The sequence below is a fragment of the Oncorhynchus masou genome, chromosome 18, assembly GCF_036934945.1.
Source record: "Oncorhynchus masou masou isolate Uvic2021 chromosome 18, UVic_Omas_1.1, whole genome shotgun sequence".
Taxonomy (NCBI): domain Eukaryota; kingdom Metazoa; phylum Chordata; class Actinopteri; order Salmoniformes; family Salmonidae; genus Oncorhynchus; species Oncorhynchus masou.
In genome coordinates this window covers 17,801,606-17,820,532 of record NC_088229.1, presented here as the reverse complement: position 1 = coordinate 17,820,532, position 18,927 = coordinate 17,801,606, and the positions used below count along the sequence as shown (strand labels likewise).

The 18,927-nt window shown below is 40.1% G+C and overlaps 1 protein-coding gene across 2 annotated transcripts in view; it reads left to right on the top strand.

The window, feature by feature from the left end:
* Positions 1 to 15,808, top strand: part of LOC135504119 (adipolin-like) — a 28,348-nt gene extending 12,540 nt beyond the window's left edge. Inside the window, exons 2-8 of one of the 2 annotated variants that reach the window (XM_064922417.1) lie at positions 6,459 to 6,563; positions 6,768 to 6,879; positions 7,220 to 7,407; positions 9,147 to 9,255; positions 9,500 to 9,593; positions 12,664 to 12,742; positions 12,962 to 15,808. In XM_064922417.1, coding sequence (XP_064778489.1) covers positions 6,459 to 6,563; positions 6,768 to 6,879; positions 7,220 to 7,407; positions 9,147 to 9,255; positions 9,500 to 9,593; positions 12,664 to 12,742; positions 12,962 to 13,060 — 786 coding nt within the window. In that variant the 3' untranslated portion in view covers positions 13,061 to 15,808. Of the gene's footprint in view, positions 1 to 6,458; positions 6,564 to 6,767; positions 6,880 to 7,216; positions 7,408 to 9,146; positions 9,256 to 9,499; positions 9,594 to 12,663; positions 12,743 to 12,961 lie in introns of both variants that reach the window. The other variant, XM_064922416.1, reaches the window with a different exon arrangement.
* The last annotated feature ends 3,119 nt before the right edge of the window (positions 15,809 to 18,927 follow it).

The following is an 18,927-nucleotide window of genomic DNA, read 5'->3' as shown; positions in this document are numbered from 1 at the left end:
TTGGGCAGGCCACACCACCCTCTGGAGAGCCCTGCGGTTGTGGGCGGTGCAGTTTCCGAACCAGGCAGTGATATTGCCCGACAGGATGCTCTCAATTGTGCATCTGTAAAAGTTTGTGAGGGTTTTATGTGCCAAGCCAAATTTATTCAGCCTCCTGAGGTTGAAGAGGCGCTGTTGCGCCTTCTTCACCACACTGTCTGTGTTGGTGGACCATTTCAGTTTGTCAGAAATGTGTACTCTGAGGTACTTGAAGCTTTTCACCTTCTCCAGTGTGGTCCTATCAGTGTGGATGGGGGTGCTCCCTCTGCCATTTCCTGAAGTTCACAATCAGCTCCTTTGTTTTTTTTTACATTGGGTAAGAGGTTATTTTTCTGGCAGCACACTCCCAGGGCCCTCACCTCCTCCCTGTAGGCTGTCTCCTCATTGTTGGTAATCAGACTACTGTTGTGTCCGTCAGCAAACTTGATTATTGAGTTGGAGTCGTGCGTGGCCACGCAGTCATGGGTGAAAAGGAAGTACAGGAGGGGGCTGAGCATGCACCCTTGTGGGGCCCCAGTGTTGAGGATCAGTGAAATAGAGGTGTTGTTTCCTACCTTCACCACTTGGGAGCTGGCCTGTCAGGAAGTCCAGGACCCAGTTGCACAGGGCAGGGTTCAGACCCAGGGCCTCGAGCTTAATGATGAGCTTGGAGGGTACTATGGTGTTGAATGCTGTGCTATAGTCAATGAACAGCATTCTTACATAGGTAAGCCCTGCAGTTAACGTTTCAAGATATTCTTTGTGTGTTGCAAGTATTTTGACTATAGTAGTTGGTGCATGTCAAAAAATATGATATGGCTAGTTAATAAGGATAATGACATGTAAATGAAAACAAGCTAAGAGTTATGGGCTATACCGGTATGCCTACAGAAGAGCCAGCAATGGAGTGCTGTTCAAGATGCAGATCAATGGAGATCTTAACAGTTGTGTTTGTGTCTGCATCGCAAATGGCACCCTATTCCCTACTTGCCATTTGTAATGCAGACTGTGTTTTGGATGGAATGTTGCCTTCCCCAGGGAATATTTCCCTCCCTTTATTGGAGCAAATCAATTCTACTTAATTTCATCAAACAAACTGTATCACATACATAAGGATTATCCATTGCGCCTCAAACTGTTTCCTGAATTATCATGATGATGATGTTTAATTGTCACATCAACTGGATGAGCACAGGGAAATGTGTTGTTTTACAGGGTCAGCCAGAGTAGTATGACGCCCCTGGAGCAAATTAGGATTAAGTTCCTTGCTCAAGGGCACATCGACAGATTTTTCACCTTGTCGGCGCGGGTATTCAAACCAGTGACCGTTCAGTTACTGGCCCAACTCTCTTACAGCTAGGCTACCTGCCAACCTGGACATGGACATAATGAAGTTATAATTCAACGGCTACATAATTGTTGTAAAACTCAAATTCCATAATACATGTGTAATGACAGTTTTACTACACAGGTAGTACAGCTCTGCAAGCTTACGTGCAATGTCCATGGTATTGTAGATGTATGTCTAAACTGAAAACTGTGATGTTTTTTCATACTGTCATTGTGGTTATATATTTGTAAGTAAAGTGAATTGCCTTATCAGAATTGGTGCCTGTAGCAGTAGATATCACAATCTCAGTTGGAATAGAGCCCCCACCCCCAACAGTGTTTGATGTTCTGAGTAGTACCTTCAGTTTAACACCTTAAGAATGTCTAACACATTTCCCCAAATTGCCACTGGAGTGGTGTGCTCTCACAGCTGTTGAAAGACACAGCTATTGGATGGCACTCAAACAACAGCCGGGATCAAAGGGAAGAACAGACTGATACCTGTATCTATCCTCTACTCACTTTGTTCATGTGCTGTATGTGCTGATATAAAGGTATGTGAGTGAGAACATAGTTTACTTTGTGCCATCCTGAATAGGAACTAGATTAAATATAACTGACAGTTTTTCTATTTCGTCATGCTATGATTTTCATTTCTCTGTGTAAAGACCTTCATCTAGGGCATATTCAAGATAGTTTCACTGAGGTACAATGAATCATAATTTTTTATCAAGCTGTGGGAAGCACCACCACCTATCATCACTATTGGATGTAATGGTAGCAAAAATATGATGTCCACCTGTGTGTGAAGCCCGATCAATGAAAGTGAGAATAAAATTACGATCTTAAAATCCTCATGAGGTATTGCTTTATTGCTATGCTACTGTAGCAACTCTCATGATATTTTGTGTTACACACTGAATAAAAGTGACAAAAAAAGTTGGAACAGTGATTTGCGCAATAATGTTTTTTAGTTTGAATAACAGTAATAATTATCTTGGTTACAGCTGGGCCGACTTCATAAAATTGAGAAAATCCTTTAGGGCACGGTTTTAATCGCTTAATTACAATGGCGTGTGCTAACAACACAAGACGATAACAAGCAGAACGAGAGAGCTGCTTTCCTGGCAGTGTTATGCTGACATTTTTATTATCACACAGGGTATAGCTAAGATGCACTACCAGTCAAAAGTGTGAACATACCTACTCGTTCCAGGGTTTTTCTTTATTTTTACTATTTTCTACATTGCAGAATTATAGTGAATATATCAAAACTATAAAATGACACATATGGAATCATGTAGTAACCAAAAAAGTGTTTTGCATTTGAGATTCTTCAAAGTAGCCACCCTTTGCCTTGATGACAGCTTTGCACGCTCTTGGCATTCTCTCAACCAGCTTCATGAGGTAGTCACCCTGAATGCATTTCAATGAACAGGCGTGCCTTGTTAAAAGTTACTTTGTGGAATTTCTTTCCTTCTTAATGTGTTTCAGCCAATCAGTTGTGTTGTGACAAGGTAGGGGTGGTATACAGTTGATAGCCTATTTGGTAAAAGACAAAGCCCATATTATGGCAAGAACAGCTCAAATAAGCAAAGATAAACGACAGTCCATCGTTACTTTAAGATAGGAAGGTCAGTCAATACGGAAAACTTCAAGAACTTTGAAAGTTTCTTCAAGTGCAGTCGCAAAAACCATCAAGAGCTATAATGAAACTGGCTTTCATGAGGACCGCCACAGGAAAGGAAGACCCAGAGTTACCTCTGCTGTAGAGGATAAGTTCATTAGAGTTACCAGCCTCAGAAATTGCAGCCCAAATAAATGCTTCACAGAGTTTAAGTAACAGACACATCTCAACATCAATCTGTTCAGAGGAGACGGCGTGAATCAGGCCTTCATGGTCGAATTGATGCAAAGAAACCACTAATAAAGGACACCAATATGAAGAAGAGGCTTGCTTGTACCAAGAAACATGAGCAAATGGACATTAGACCGGGGGAAATCTGTCCTTTGATCCAAGTCCAAATTTGAGATTTTTGGTTCCAACCGCCATGTGTTGGTGAGCCGCAAAGTAGGCGAACGGATGATCTCTGCGTGTGTGTGGTTCCCACTGTGAAGAATGGAGGAGGAGGTGTGATAGTGTGGGGGTGCTTTGCTGGTGACAATGTCTTTGATTTATTTAGAATTCAAGGCGCAGCATGGCTACCACAGCATTCTGCAGCGATACGCCATCCCATCTGGTTTGCACTTAGTGGGACTATCATTTGTTTTTCAATGACCCAACACACCTCCAGGCTGTGTAAGGGTTATTTGGCCAAAAAAGAGTGATGGAGTGCTGCATCAGATGACCTGGCCTCCACAATCACCCAACCTCAACCCATGGGATGAGTTGGACCGCAGAGTGAAGGAAAAGCAGCCAACAATTGCTCAGCATATGTGGGAACTCCTTCAAGACTATTGGAAAAGCATTCCAGGTGAAGCTGGTTGAGAGAATGCCAAGAGTGTGCAAAGCTGTCATCAAGGCAAAGGGTGGCTACTTTGAAGAATCTAAAATAAAAAATGTCTTGGTTACTACATGATTCCATATGTGTTATTTCAAGGTTTGATGTCTTCACTTTATTCTACAATGTAGAAAATAGTAAAACTAAGGAAAAACCCTTGAATGAGTAGGTGTGTCCAAACTTTTGACTGATGCAGTATATAATTATAAGTTGCATGTTTGGGCTTACTTGAGTTGGTCTGAAAAAAACCCACGTAAGATGATCTACGTATGACATCAATATGAAAGGTGCAGAAGAGGTGCAGTTCTTTTGAGTCCTCAGGTATTAACAGTCAAGCGTAGCGTTAAGCTCCTTGTTTTGTGCCTTACTCTGTTGTCAATGTTCAGCGTGCATCACTTCAATCAAAAGTGGTGATTGTCAGTGTTAAAATCATCACACACATCATGAAACTTGTAAAAGTGTAGCTTATGGAATATATGTTTTAAGATTTAATTTTACACCATCTTAAATTCAAAATATTTTTTATGTGCTCTTGTAAGGTTAAGTATGAAAGTGAGAGATATTAAGACAGAATTTATATGCAGCATGAATGGTAAAATAAAGAAAATGATTCAGTATAATTAACTGTCTGTGTTGCAGTGTTGTGGAAAGAATGTGGCAGATTATGCAGTAACAGTATCTTTGGCTTGACAAAATCTGTCTGCCTTTTATCTGTCGCCAGGCTTCAAAAGCACAACAAAAACCCACAGACATCCAACATGCAGGAGGCACTGTGTTACTTAACTTGTTTATTTTGTCTGCTGTCACAAGGAAAGAGAAAAGGGAGAAGACACAGAGAAAAAAATCCACTACCCCAAATATGAAACCTTTTTCATTCTAGAATATTGAAGACAAGACAAACAATGGGTTACTTTGTTACTGTTGAATATAACGGAGGGTGAGTCTCTATTTCTGTGAAGAAAAGGCGGCATGTTAGTTTTGCAGATAAGTGATCCGTGTCCTCCTGCCAAACCTAAACAAATTCCATTTCAGACAGCTCACCTTCATGGCTCGTTCTAATCTCCTCTTCTATCTCTGCCACAGTCACTTGACATTTGGGGAGGAGGAAGGAGGGCTTTGCTTGGGGAGGATTCAAGGCATTTGCGGTTATTGGAATTCACACATCTAGGGTTAGAATGATTGGGTGGCAGAGGCCTTTCATTTGGATCAAAGTAATATGTCAGGAGGTTGCTTTTTTATCACCAAAAGGATGACATCATCACACATTCAGAATCCCTGCATATCAAGCAAAGGTCTACAATCATCATCACTAGCATAAGGCAATTAACTTTACTGTCAAGTCAATTTCAACAGCCGCTTATGACATGCCACTATATTTATTATCATATTCAATACGGTCGTTACACTCCTGATATACTGTAAGTATGTTTGTATATCCTTATCATCAGTATCATTCATATATCCTTATGTACATATTCTTTATCCCCTTACACTGTGTATAAGACAGTAGTTTAGGAATTGTTAGTTAGATTACTTGTTGGTTATTACTGCATTGTCGGAACTAGAAGCACAAGCATTTCGCTACACTCACATTAACATCTGCTAACCATGTGTATGTGACAAATAAATTTGATTTGATTTATTTAGGGGAAAGTGTTGTTGGTTGTTTATACATGTTGTTGTAGACTAATTGGGCAATAAAATAGCCCATGGATAGAGATGTTTTACATGGTCCTGAATGCACAGTATGATCATGGAAATGACCGTGTGTTGAAAAAAATCCCTTGAGACGTCTTGTTTATTTTCCTCTGACCCTATTGGTCAAATAATAATTGACGTGGCACCTGAGTGAATTATCTGGAGAGAAACAACAAGCAAAAAGGGAAAGTCTTGGACAGAAAAAGTGACTGAACATAGTTGGCAAAGTGAAAGGTATGACACAAAAAGGCTTTTTCTCTCTCTCTGAAATGGCAGTAGACCGGCAAGGAGAGACAGGGAGAGAGAAAGAAAGAGAGTTCACTTCATAGTGTGACCTGCCTTGATGTCTGGCACCATTTAATAGTATCTTACGGCAAGATTTTCCAATTATGGTTGGTAAGCAGAAAATATGACTCATTGGATTCAGTTACTTAGTTACAATACTTTGCATTGTGTGACAGTGGGCGAAATGATTCGAGCCTGAAATATCTGATGAATCTTGCAATTAACACTGCTCTCCTCAAAGAGCATTTGTTATTAAGGAATACGAACACAGTGTAACAGTTTGGGGCTAGCTTGATTCTAAGTACATTCTGCCCGCACCCTTTTTCCCCACTTTATTTTACTAGGCACTTGTTTAGTTCTCACTATTAATAAGCCAGGTTAATTCAACTACATCTGGCTCTCCTTGGTGTCTCATTGATTCATAGTAGGCCTGTGTTCAAAGCATAATCCTAAATGCCAACATGGTATTCATTCATTCAACTGTGTTCATTCCAAAATCAGACCTTTAAAAGTGGTCTAATATCGGGAGTCCAACCGTGTCCCATGCCATCTTCTGTTTAGATCCAGCTATGCCTTCTATTTGAATGAAAAACATTTCATGGGTTTTCTCTCTCATGTGTCTTATAGATTCCTGACAACCAGAGAGTAGATCCCCTGGGATCATGGATGGACTTTGTGAAACGACCCGTAGACAACTTCCCTGGGAAATGCCGCAAACGCAAAAGGCCACTGGTAAATATAACAATGTCTTCAGTAGTGGTTCAAATAAGCTAGCTGATCAAGCACTGGTCCATTCATTACATTGATCACGAAGCATCTGGTACGATACATGAGTCGAATATTGATCATTTTAATATTGAAACAACTTTCTGTGTCAAATCATGTGTAGAGTATATGTATGATGATCCTATATTATTATTTCCCGATCTCTGTCAGCCAGGACCACCAGGCCCTCCTGGTCCTCCAGGCCCCCAGGGGCCTCCTGGATTCCCCGGGGCAGAGGTCACCCAGGAGATCCTCCTCCAGGAGTTCAAAGAGATGATAAAAGGTAATATCATATAAAGACATAAAATGTCATATAAAGACACAACATGTTACAAAGTCTGATCTGGTCCTTCGCTGAGTATAAAAATACATGTTGATTCCAAAACATTGGTGACTGATCAACTGCTACTGCTGATGGATCATTGTTTCTGTGAAGGCTGAAGTATTTAATTAGTAACTGACCATCCAGGGTAGATATCGGGTCTGAGTGACTGCAAACTCACTACTCTATTTCTGTACTGTAGTACTCAGAGAAAGTTGTTCCTATAGTTCAAAGTCAAGTCCATGTTCTTGTCATCTTTCTAGTTGAGATTCTCATATTCCTTCTGTGTTTTCACCAGAAGCTACAGAGAGGAGAGCTGCTGCAGTGGACAAGCAGACTAGTACCAGTCCTAGTCAGATACCTATGGCCCTCATTGCCCTGGAAGGAATGACCTCTTACAGGAGGATAGAGGAAGCCTTCCACTGTAAACTCATCGGACCTGTGGTTGTCGACAAGAAGACACTGATGGAGCTTCAAAACTTTCAGACGGTACGTTTTGGAGGAACAATTGAGAACAATTGTAAAGAATGTAGGAGTTTGTGAAGTATTTGGTCACCCCCTTGACCATCTTCTTTATCCTCTTGTCTTACTCACCATTAAGCAGTCTATTAATCTCCACAATCACTTTTCTTTCTTTCTATTTTCTTTCTTTTAACTTTGTTTTAAACGCAGGTTTGAAATTTTAACCAGCAAAGATTCTGGTTATATCCACCTGATGTATAAGAATGAAGCCTGGAATCTTAAGGGATCACCCCTTCCCTAAAGTCTGACAAAGCAGTACCATGCTTTGAGTTTAGACTGGCTTCTTAGTCCTTAGTAAAAAAACATCTCCTTTTACAACGCTCCACATCACTTTCTGGGTGGCATACAAAAGGCACACTGTCTGTGACTTGGAATATGGTGCGGAGTGGACAAAAATAGACACTGTTTGAAACGGCATGATGTAGAGGAAGAACTATTCCTTGGGACCTTCTGAGGTGGGAGGTTAAGAGTAGACAAAGCAAATCAGAAATATTAATCACATAGACAGGTTACAGCAGGTATAAAATAAATAAATTCATCAAAATAACGTTTTTAATGAAACATTTTATACAAACGGGTTACCAACATATCCATATAATGATTGTTGTTTGTTCTATTGGTTCGGATGCTAGAGGTGTGACCCAGTCGTTTAGTCTTTTTGTTCTGTATCTATGTGTCATGACCCAGTCGTTCATTCTAAATGTTCCATTACCATACTGGCTGGCAATATTCTTATCCCTTACTTGCTAACTAGCCATCTATGGCCAGAATAACAGCAAAGTAGCTGCATTTGCATTTGTTTAAGCTGTTTTCTAGTGACATTTATTTGGATACATCCTTAACAATGAGCTAATGAGGTGCGATTTCTCCTGGCATAGATAATGTGCTCACTCATCAGGACACTGTTGTTCAGAAGAGTCAGACAACAACACAATCACTTCAAACTGATGCTGGAAAGACTGCAAACTAGCTGCACTTCATTTAGTTGTACCTGTTTTCTATTGATATTTCTTTGTATATATTCATAAAAATTATGCCAGCTGATTCATGATTTAGACTGACTGAGAAAGCTGCCTGTCTGTCTGTCTCATCCTGACTCCAGAGACATTCATTACAGCTGGAGATCGAATTTGAATATTGAAACAATGTTGCAAAATGTCGGAGAGACAGACAGCAAGGTTTATACAAATCTCCGCTGTTGAAAACTAAAAAAACTGTTAGTCTAAAAGAAATGTGAGATAATGTCTAGATGCTTTTATAGTGGAGATCAAGTTTATAAGTTGCCTGGCTGGGCTGATGAGACAGTGGATTGCGCAGTCAGATGGACCAGAGTAAATTGGCATTTTAACGTCATAGATTTAGCAGGTTGTAACTTGTGGAATAGACACCGGCTGGAATGCGGTTTTCACCAATCAGCATTCAGAATTAGACCCACCCATTGTATAAATAGTAATAATGGACTGTGTTACACTGTATTTACGTATATAAAGTGGGTATTGACTTATTCAGGCAACGGAAGAAATAGCTAGTATTCCAATGTCTTTTGGAAAAGTTCGGATTATTTGCTCGGGTGTTCCCTTTGGCAGACATACATTTACATTTTGTAGCTCCTCGATTCACTTTAGCTAGATATCAATTGAGCCCAAATTATCTGTGAGTTATTGTACAACTCCATTCTGCAAGTCACATTGTACTTGTCCTTCCAGCCTCCTGCTAAAGGTGCCTTCCTCAGAGGGACAGGAATGGACCAATCCACAGGACGATTCACAGCTCCCGTTACAGGGATCTACCAGCTCTCTGCTAATGTTCATATTGGTAAGGAATGTTTCTCTACTTTAGGGAAACCGAAATATCAGGGAATCATCTTGGGAAATGTATTGATTTGGAAGTTGGATATCAAATATCAAGACAATGCATGAGGGGCATTGAGGCACGATTTATTCAGAGATTTTGCTAAAATATTGTACATCTTCAGAGGACTCTGTGACCTTTTCTTCAGATAGGTGTTTCTGAGCTGGATAATGTATAACCTCAGAGTAACTATGTTTCCTCCCTGAAGACCACAACGAGGTAAAGAGGAGTAAGAGTCAGCTGAGAGCCAGGGATAATGTGCGAGTGCTGATCTGCATCGAATCCCTGTGCCATCGATATACGTGAGTAGGCCTACCCTCAGTCCCAGTCTATTGATCGTCTACTGTTTATCAACAAATATGTATGATGAAGTTTGAAAATCCCTCCAATATCTAGTCACCCTATGAAACAAACTAACATGAGTCCACTCCACACGTTTTCCCCTTGGCATGAAGACCATATGGTTCTTATTTGTTTCAGTCTTATGCAACACTGTTAAATGGAATGAGGTAAAAACTATCCCTGACAAACAAAACAATATTATTAAAAAAATGTTCTTTCCCCCAATTAGAGTTAGCTGTTACTGTCTGCCAGGTCAGGCTTTCTGATGTGTTGTTATGGCATTATATTGACAGCAGTCATTGAATCCGTGCTTGATAATCAGTGTTTAATGCCTGTTTTACTTTTGCTAGTATTTACGAGCTGTTTAAGATGTTGTCTATTATACATTGTGTGGAACCAGTTAGGAATTTCCTGTGTTAAAGTGGAACACGTCTTTAATTTAAGGAAATGTCCTCTCACCCCTTCTCCTGGTCCCTGTCGCCTCTAAATTCTTTATAGACTCACCTTTGACACCTGGGACACCATGCTGCTTTTAGCACCACAGACCAGGGTCGTATTAATATGAGCAAATCGTAGGAAAACATTTTACTTTGAAAGAATGTAAAGGAACATTTCTTATTGGACATTTGGTGCCTATTGAACACAACCCTGAATAGAGACATTTTATTTTTGTGATGTGTGAAGGATGACGAGAACCAAAAACAATATTACACACTTGTTTGTAGATACCAGAATATCACACACTCATTTGAAGATACCAGAATATTACACACTCGTTTGAAGATACCAGAATATTACACACTCGTTTGTAGATACCAGAATATTACACACTCGTTTGTAGATACCAGAATATTGCACACTCGTTTGTAGATACCAGAATATTGCACACTCGTTTGTAGATACCAGAATATTGCACACTCGTTTGTAGATACCAGAATATTGCACACTCGTTTGTAGATACCAGAATATTGCACACTCGTTTGTAGATACCAGAATATTGCACACTCGTTTGTAGATACCAGAATATTGCACACTCGTTTGTAGATACCAGAATATTACACACGCGTTTGAAGATACCAGAATATTACACACTCGTTTGAAGATACCAGAATATTACACACTCGTTTGAAGATACCAGAATATTACACACTCGTTTGAAGATACCAGAATATTACACACTCGTTTGAAGATACCAGAATATTACACACTCGTTTGAAGATACCAGAATATTACACACTCGTTTGAAGATACCAGAATATTACACACTCGTTTGAAGATACCAGAATATTACACACTCGTTTGAAGATACCAGAATATTACACACTCGTTTGAAGATACCAGAATATTACACACTCGTTTGAGGATACCAGAATATTACACACTCGTTTGAGGATACCAGAATATTACACACTCGTTTGAGGATGCCAGAATATTACACACTCGTTTGAGGATGCCAGAATATTACACACTCATTTGAGGATACCAGAATATTACACACTCGTTTGTAGATACTAGAATATTACACACTCATTTGAAGATACCAGAATATTACACACTCGTTTGTAGATACCTGTAACGGCGTTCTTCGTTTGTTGAAAGAGAGTCGGACCGAAATGCAGCGTGTTGGTTACTCATGTTTTTAATAGAACAAATGACGATACATGAAATAACAAAAACAACAAACGGAACGTGAAAAACCTATACAGCCTGTCTGGTGAACACTAACACAGAGACAGGAACAATCACCCACGAAATACAAAGTGAAACCCAGGCTACCTAAATACGGTTCCCAATCAGAGACAACGAGAATCACCTGACTCTGATTGAGAACCGCCTCAGGCAGCCAAAACTATGCAACACACACCCCTAATCAGCCACAATCCCAATAACTAAAAAACCCCACTAAGAAATACAACAAACATAAACCCATGTCACACCCTGGCCTGACCAACTAATTAACTAAAACACAAAATACTAAGACCAAGGCGTGACAATACCAGAATATTACACACTCGTTTGAAGATACCAGAATATTACACACTTGTTTGTAGATACCAGAATATTACACACTCTTTTGAAGATACCAGAATATTACACACTCGTTTGTAGATACCAGAATATTACACACTCATTTGAAGATAACAGAATTTTACACACTCATTTGAAGATACCAGAATATTACACACTCATTTGAAGATACCAGAATATTACACACTCATTTGAAGATACCAGAATATTACACACTCGTTTGAAGATACCAGAATATTACACACTCGTTTGAAGATACCAGAATATTACACACTTGTTTGAAGATACCAGAATATTACACACTCGTTTGAAGATACCAGAATATTACACACCCATTTTGGGTGATACGAGTACTGTTGTTCACATATTTTTGCCATTTCTGTTTATATAAAGTAAGCAAAAAACGTTTTACGAACGGTACCCAATATCTCCAGAATATGTAAAGGCCAACAACCATGCTTCACAACCTGGTATTATCAAAACAAATTATAAATAATATTGTTATGATGGTTACCTTACCCCAAAAAAGTGGGCTCATTGTTGTTGATTTTCCACCCCAAAGCCTCCAGCCTGTCTGGCTCTCCCACACATGAAAATGCAGAGAATGTAAAATGAGCCTCATTGCAATGGCAGTTAACTGAAGACCAACATGATTGATTCACCATATAAATGCAGCGTTTTCCACTAAACAGGAGCCAGTGGTCTCAACAGGAGTTGTAGGACAAGACTCCACGCCTGCAATATTACTGTCTACACTGCAGACTTCATTAAAGGCTCACTGTAATGATGATAGTGATTCAAGACTCAGAATTAAGCAATGACATGTTTATTTCATGTGTACGAAAACACATTTTGCATGAAATATCATGCAATTCAACAATTTTATTTCATAACGTGTTCGGTGTGTATAGATGTAGTAAAGTTATTTTGAACAAACCTAAAGATCAGGTGACAAGATTATGATTAATTAACATTTGTTGTCTGTTTTGCTCTTCATCACAGGTCGTTAGAGATGATTGTTGGATTGGAAAGTAACAGCAAGATCTTCACAGTGTATGTGCAAGGGTTGCTGGAGCTACAGGTAGGCATACATTTATCAAACTGATCATCACAACACTTGGCATGAAGATTTTCCAATAGGGTCAAACTGAATATAGAGTAAGATATTGCCCCCCAAAAAGCCTTTAAGAAGTGTTATGAAGTACAATTACTTCTTAACACTATAATGGTTTTAATATCACGATAGCAAAACAATCAGTCATTATATTCCTGTATTTAAAATGTTATTGTATCTCCTCAGATTGGACAGTACACCTCCATATTTGTGGACAATGGTGCTGGGGCATCCATCACAATACAGAATGGCTCTGACTTCATGGGGATGTTGCTGGGTGTATAGCCTCACGTCCTGCCGTTGGGGCTGGGGTTATTCCTTCCCTCTTCCCATTGGACACCAGGGCCCTGGCCATCCAAGGCATCTGTCTTACCTGTATCTGCTTGGATTACTAACAGATGCTATCTGCCAATCCACATCCATGGAGGAGAAAGCAAAAGGCATGAGCAGCATTTGCAGCCATTGAACTTCTCTACTTGGGGTATCCTGGAAGAACCGTTTTGAAAGCTAAAGGACTGTCTCTCCCCAGACACCATGAAAGCAAGCACTCCTATGGGCCAAGAAAGACACTTGTGCATACCAATAGACAATCCTAATAGAAGACTTCACATATTCAAATCACTCAATGAACATTTTGAATTTGAGAAAGAAAAAAAGAAAAAATCACATACGTATTTTTAATACAGTAATAGCCTGATAGGAAATATGCTATAATGAATATCATTCATGAAATTGAAAGGTTTTTATTAATCTCTTTAATGGAATGTCAGTAGCTAAGAAAGTACAGTGCATAGACTCTGTGAGTGTGTATAAACACTGGATGATGCAAAGATGCTCAGTATGCATTGTATGGTTGCCCCAACTTCTCAGCTAGGGTTGAAGAAATTCAGAAGCATTTAGGAAAATCCAACCAGTAGTTTTTGAAAACAAGGGAATTTTGGGAAAGTTACCGGAATTTTGCAACCCTATTCTCAGCAAAGTGACCTCTACTGTATGTTCTATCTAGGGGGACTTTGTATGTCTCATGTGGAGTCTACAGCCCACTGAACAAAATAGAGGAAACATTGGCCTCTGTTTGGAAGCATTTTGTGGGATTCAACCCAAACTAAGGAATGTGGTTAGAGCATTGAAATGAAATGCAAGTATGTTGGCCATTCTGTTTCATACCGCTGTATAGTGCCTTCAGAAAGTATTTATACCCCTTGACTTATTCCACATTTTGTTACAGCCTGAATTCAAAATGGATTAAATAAATAAAAAATCTACACACAATACCCAATAATTACATGTTTTCTGAATTGTTTGCTAATTTATTGAAAATTAAATACAGAAATATCTGTCAAGCTCTGTCAAGTTGATTGTTGATCATTGCTAGACAGCCCATGTTCAAGTCTTGTCATTGGTTTTCAAGCCAATTTAAGTCAGAACTGTAACTAGGCCACTCAGGAACATTCAATGTCGTCTTGTTAAATAACTCCAGTGTACTGTACATTTGGCCTTGTGTTTTAGGTTATTGTCCTTCTGAAAGGTGAATTTATCTCCCAGTGTCTGTTGAAATGCAGAATGAACCAAGTTTTCCTCTAGGATTTTGTCTGTGCTTAGCTCTATTCAGTTTATTTTTATTCTAAAAACTCCCTAGTCCTTGCCGATGACAAGCATACCCATAACATGATGCAGCCACAACCATGCTTGAAAATATGAAGAGGGGTACTCAGTGATGTGTTGTGTTGGATTTGCCCCAAACATAACGCTTTGAATTCAGGAAATAAAGTTAATTTCTTTTACAATTATTTTGCAGTTTTACTTTAGTGTTTTGTTGCAAACAGGATGCATGTTTTGGAATATTTGTATTCTGTACAAGCTTCCTTCTTTTCACTGTCATTTAGGTTTGTATTGTGGAGTAACTACAGTGTTGTTGATCCATCTCCCATTTTCTCCTCTCACATCCATTTAACTCTAACTGTTTAAAGTCACCATTGGCCTCATAGTGACATCCCTGAGCGGTTTCCTTCCTCTCCATCAACTGAGTTAGGAAAGACACCTGTATATTTGCAATGACTGGGTGTATTGATAGACCATCAAAAATGTTATTCATAACTTCACCATTCTCAAAGGGATATTTAATGTCTGCTTTTTCATTTTTCTATCTACCAATAAGCGCCCTTCTTTGCAAGGCATTGGAAAATCGCTCTCATCTTTGTTTAAAAATCACTGCTCGACTGAGGTACCTTGCAGATAATTGTATGTGTGGGGTACAGAAATTAGGTAATCATTCAAAAATCATGTTAAACACTATTATGTCCATGCAGCTTATTATGTGACTTGTTAAGCAAATGTATACTTCTGAATTTAGGCTTGCCATAACAAGGGGGTTGAATACTTATTGACTCAAGACTTTTCAGCTTTTTATTTTGAATTAATTTGTAAACATTTCTAAAAACACAATTCCACGTTGACATTATGGGGTATTGTGTATAGGCCAGTAAAACAATCTCAGTTGAATACATTTTAAATTCCGGCTGTAATACAACAAAATCTGGAAAAAGTAAATGGCTGTGAATACTTCTGAAGGCACAGTATTTAATATACCGTGTTTCCACGTAACGCTTATGCCAAATTATATAATTACCATGATCAAGCAGAAAAAATGTTGCCTACTGTTTTATAAAATGGCAGTTGTTTCATCAAAAGAGACTGACCATGTTATCTTATTCAATTAGAAAATAATCACATTTTTGTGGTGTGTATATCTCTACGTTTATTTTGTTGCCATATACTGTAGTTGATGAAGTTGTCTTTAAACAATGATAATATTTCATTAATACACATTGTTAAGAGTTGAGTTTGAACATACATAGAGTATACGTTCAAATGTATCTACACATGTAATGAAAAATGGACATGAATATCTTTTATCACCGTAGGGATTAATTTACAGTTTCAAGACCACCACAGATTGGATTATCATTATGTTTTATACTGATTTGCTTTTTTAATAGCTAATATGATCAAAATTAAACTAAGGTAAAATATTATGTTATTTCTGTATTTATTCAACATACCGTATGCAAGTGCTGCGTAAAGCTTAACATTTATATTGGAGAAGGCTACAAGTATCAGCAAACAATGCTTTTTATGGAGATAATTGCAAGCATTTGTACTGGTCTATAGATTAGAAACAGGGCTTTGTCATAGGACCTTACTGCCCAGTTGTTGGTTAGATTCGTGCCTTGACCAGTCATATAATGGAGGTATAATGCGGTTATAAATATTTTTGTATATATTTTGGGTGGTCTGCGTATCACAAGGCCATAATAAGAAGCTTTGAGCCTCCATTGCACAAATGCATGTCCAGTCACTTGTATGAGCTTGTTAGCATCAATGCATGAATGCCTTAATAAGAGAGCTCTGCTCATGGAAGCGTTGTTGAGCCCAAAGTGCCAGCCACACACTGTACCCACGGACCAAACACAAGGACTTTACCTACACAAGTCAAACTACTAATCTGCTGATCCATGGGAAAAAAACGTTGCAATTCCTCAAGCCCGTACCAGGCCCTTCTACTAATATTTATATTGCATGAGTTTATTGTGCTAGACTAACCACTAACCTATAATTTCTTATACAGGTGAATCAGACATGCCTTCTAGGGATAGATTCAGGCCTCGATTCCAGCATGTTCCTGCATGTGAGCGCAGCTGCACAAAAATCTGTAAAACCGAATTGTTGCCAGAGATCTGTATACAGTCGCAAGAAAAAGTATATGAACCCTTTGGAAATACCTGGATTTCTTAGTCATACAATTTGATATGATCTTCATCTAGGTCACAATAGACAAACACAGTCTGTTTAAACTAATAACACACAAACAATTATACATTTTCATGTTTTTATTGAACACAGTGCAGGGTGACAGCAATAACTTCAACCAAATGTTTTCTGTAGTTGCGGATCAGACCTGCACAACGGTCAGGAGGAATTTTAGACCATTCCTCTTTACAAAACTGTTTCAGTTCAGCAATATTCTTGGGATGTCTGGTATGAATCGCTCTCTTGAGGTCATTCCACAGCATCTCAATCGAGTTGAGGTCAGGAATCTGACAGGGCCACTCCAGAAGGCGTATTTTCTTCTGTTGAAGCCACTATGTTCTTGATTTACTTCTATGTTTTTGGTCGTTGTCCTGCTGCATCACCCAACTTCAGTTGAACTTCAATTGGCAAACAGATAGCCTAACATTTCATTTTTCCGTTGATGATAGCAAGCTGTCCAGGCCCTGAGGCAGCAAAGCAGCCCCAAACCATGATGCTCCCTCCACCATACTTTACAGGTGGGATGATGTTTTCATGTTGGTGTGCTGTGCCTTTTTTTCTCCACACATAGTGTGGTGTGTTTCATCGGTCCACAGAATATTTTGCCAGTAGTGCTGTGGAACATCCAGGTGCACTTTTGCAAACTTCAGACGTGCAGCACTGTTGTTTTTTTTACAGCAGTGGCTTCTTCCGTGGTGTCCTCCCATGAACACCATCCTTGTTTAGTGTTTTACGTATCGTAGATATCACGTCAGCTCACGCCCCCCCCCCCTCCTATCATCCATTATCAAATCATCAAGGAACCCACCAGGTACAACCCTAACTCTGTAAGCAAGGGCACCCTCATAGACGTCATCCTGACCAACTGGCCCTCCAAATACACCTCCGCTGTCTTCAATCAGGATCTCAGCGACCACTGCCTCATTGCCTGTATCCGCTACAGTGCCGCAGTCAAACGACCACCCCTCATCACTGTCAAACGCTCCCTAAAACACTTCTGTGAGCAGGCCTTTCTAATCGACCTGGCCCGGGTACCCTGGAAGGACATTGACCTCATCCCGTCAGTTGAGGATGCCTGGTCATTCTTTAAGAGTAACTTCCTCACCATTTTAGATAAGCATGCTCCGTTCAAAAAATGCAGAACTAAGAACAGATACAGCCCTTGGTTCACTCCAAACCTTACTGCCCTCGACCAGCACAAAAACATCCTGTGGCGGACTGCAATAGCATCGAACAGTCCCCGCGATATGAAACTGTTCAGGGAAGTCAGGAACCAATACACGCAGTCAGTCAGGAAAGCTAAGGCCAGCTTCTTCAGGCAGAAGTTTGCATCCTGTAGCTCCAACTCCAAAAAGTTCTGGGACACTGTGAAGTCCATGGAGAACAAGAGCACCTCCTCCCAGCTGCCCACTGCACTGAGGCTAGGGAACACGGTCACCACCGACAAATCCATGATTATTGAAAACTTCAACAAGCATTTCTCCATGGCTGGCCATGCCTTCCGCCTGGCTACTCCAACCTCGACCAACAGCTCCGGCCCCCCCGCAGCTCCTCGCCCAAGCCTCTCCAGGTTCTCCTTTACCCAAATCCAGATAGCAGATGTTCTGAAAGAGCTGCAAAACCTGGACCCGTATAAATCAGCTGGGCTTGACAATCTGGACCCTCTATTTCTGAAACTATCCGCCGCCATTGTCGCAACCCCTATTACCAGCCTGTTCAACCTCTCTTTCATATCGTCTGAGATCCCCAAGGATTGAAAGCTGCCGCAGTCATCCCCCTCTTCAAAGGGGAGACACCCTGGACCCAAACTGTTACAGACCTATATCCATTCTGCCTTGCCTATCTAAGGTCTTCGAAAGCCAAGTCAACAAACAGGTCACTGACCATCTCGAATCCCACCGTACCTTCTCCGCTATGCAATCTGGTTTCCGAGCCGGTCACGGGTGCACCTCAGCCACACTCAAGGTACTAAACGACATCATAACCGCCATCGATAAAAGACAGTACTGTGCAGCCGTCTTCATCGACCTTGCCAAGGCTTTCGACTCTGTCAATCACCATATTCTTATCGGCAGACTCAGTAGCCTCGGTTTTTCGGATGACTGCCTTGCCTGGTTCACCAATTACTTTGCAGACAGAGCTCAGTGTGTCAAATCGGAGGGCATGCTGTCCGGTCCTCTGGCAGTCTCTATGGGGGTGCCACAGGGTTCAATTCTCGGGCCGACTCTTTTCTCTGTATATATCAATGATGTTGCTCTTGCTGCGGGCGATTCCCTGATCCACCTCTACGCAGACGACACCATTCTATATACTTTCGGCCCGTCATTGGACACTGTGCTATC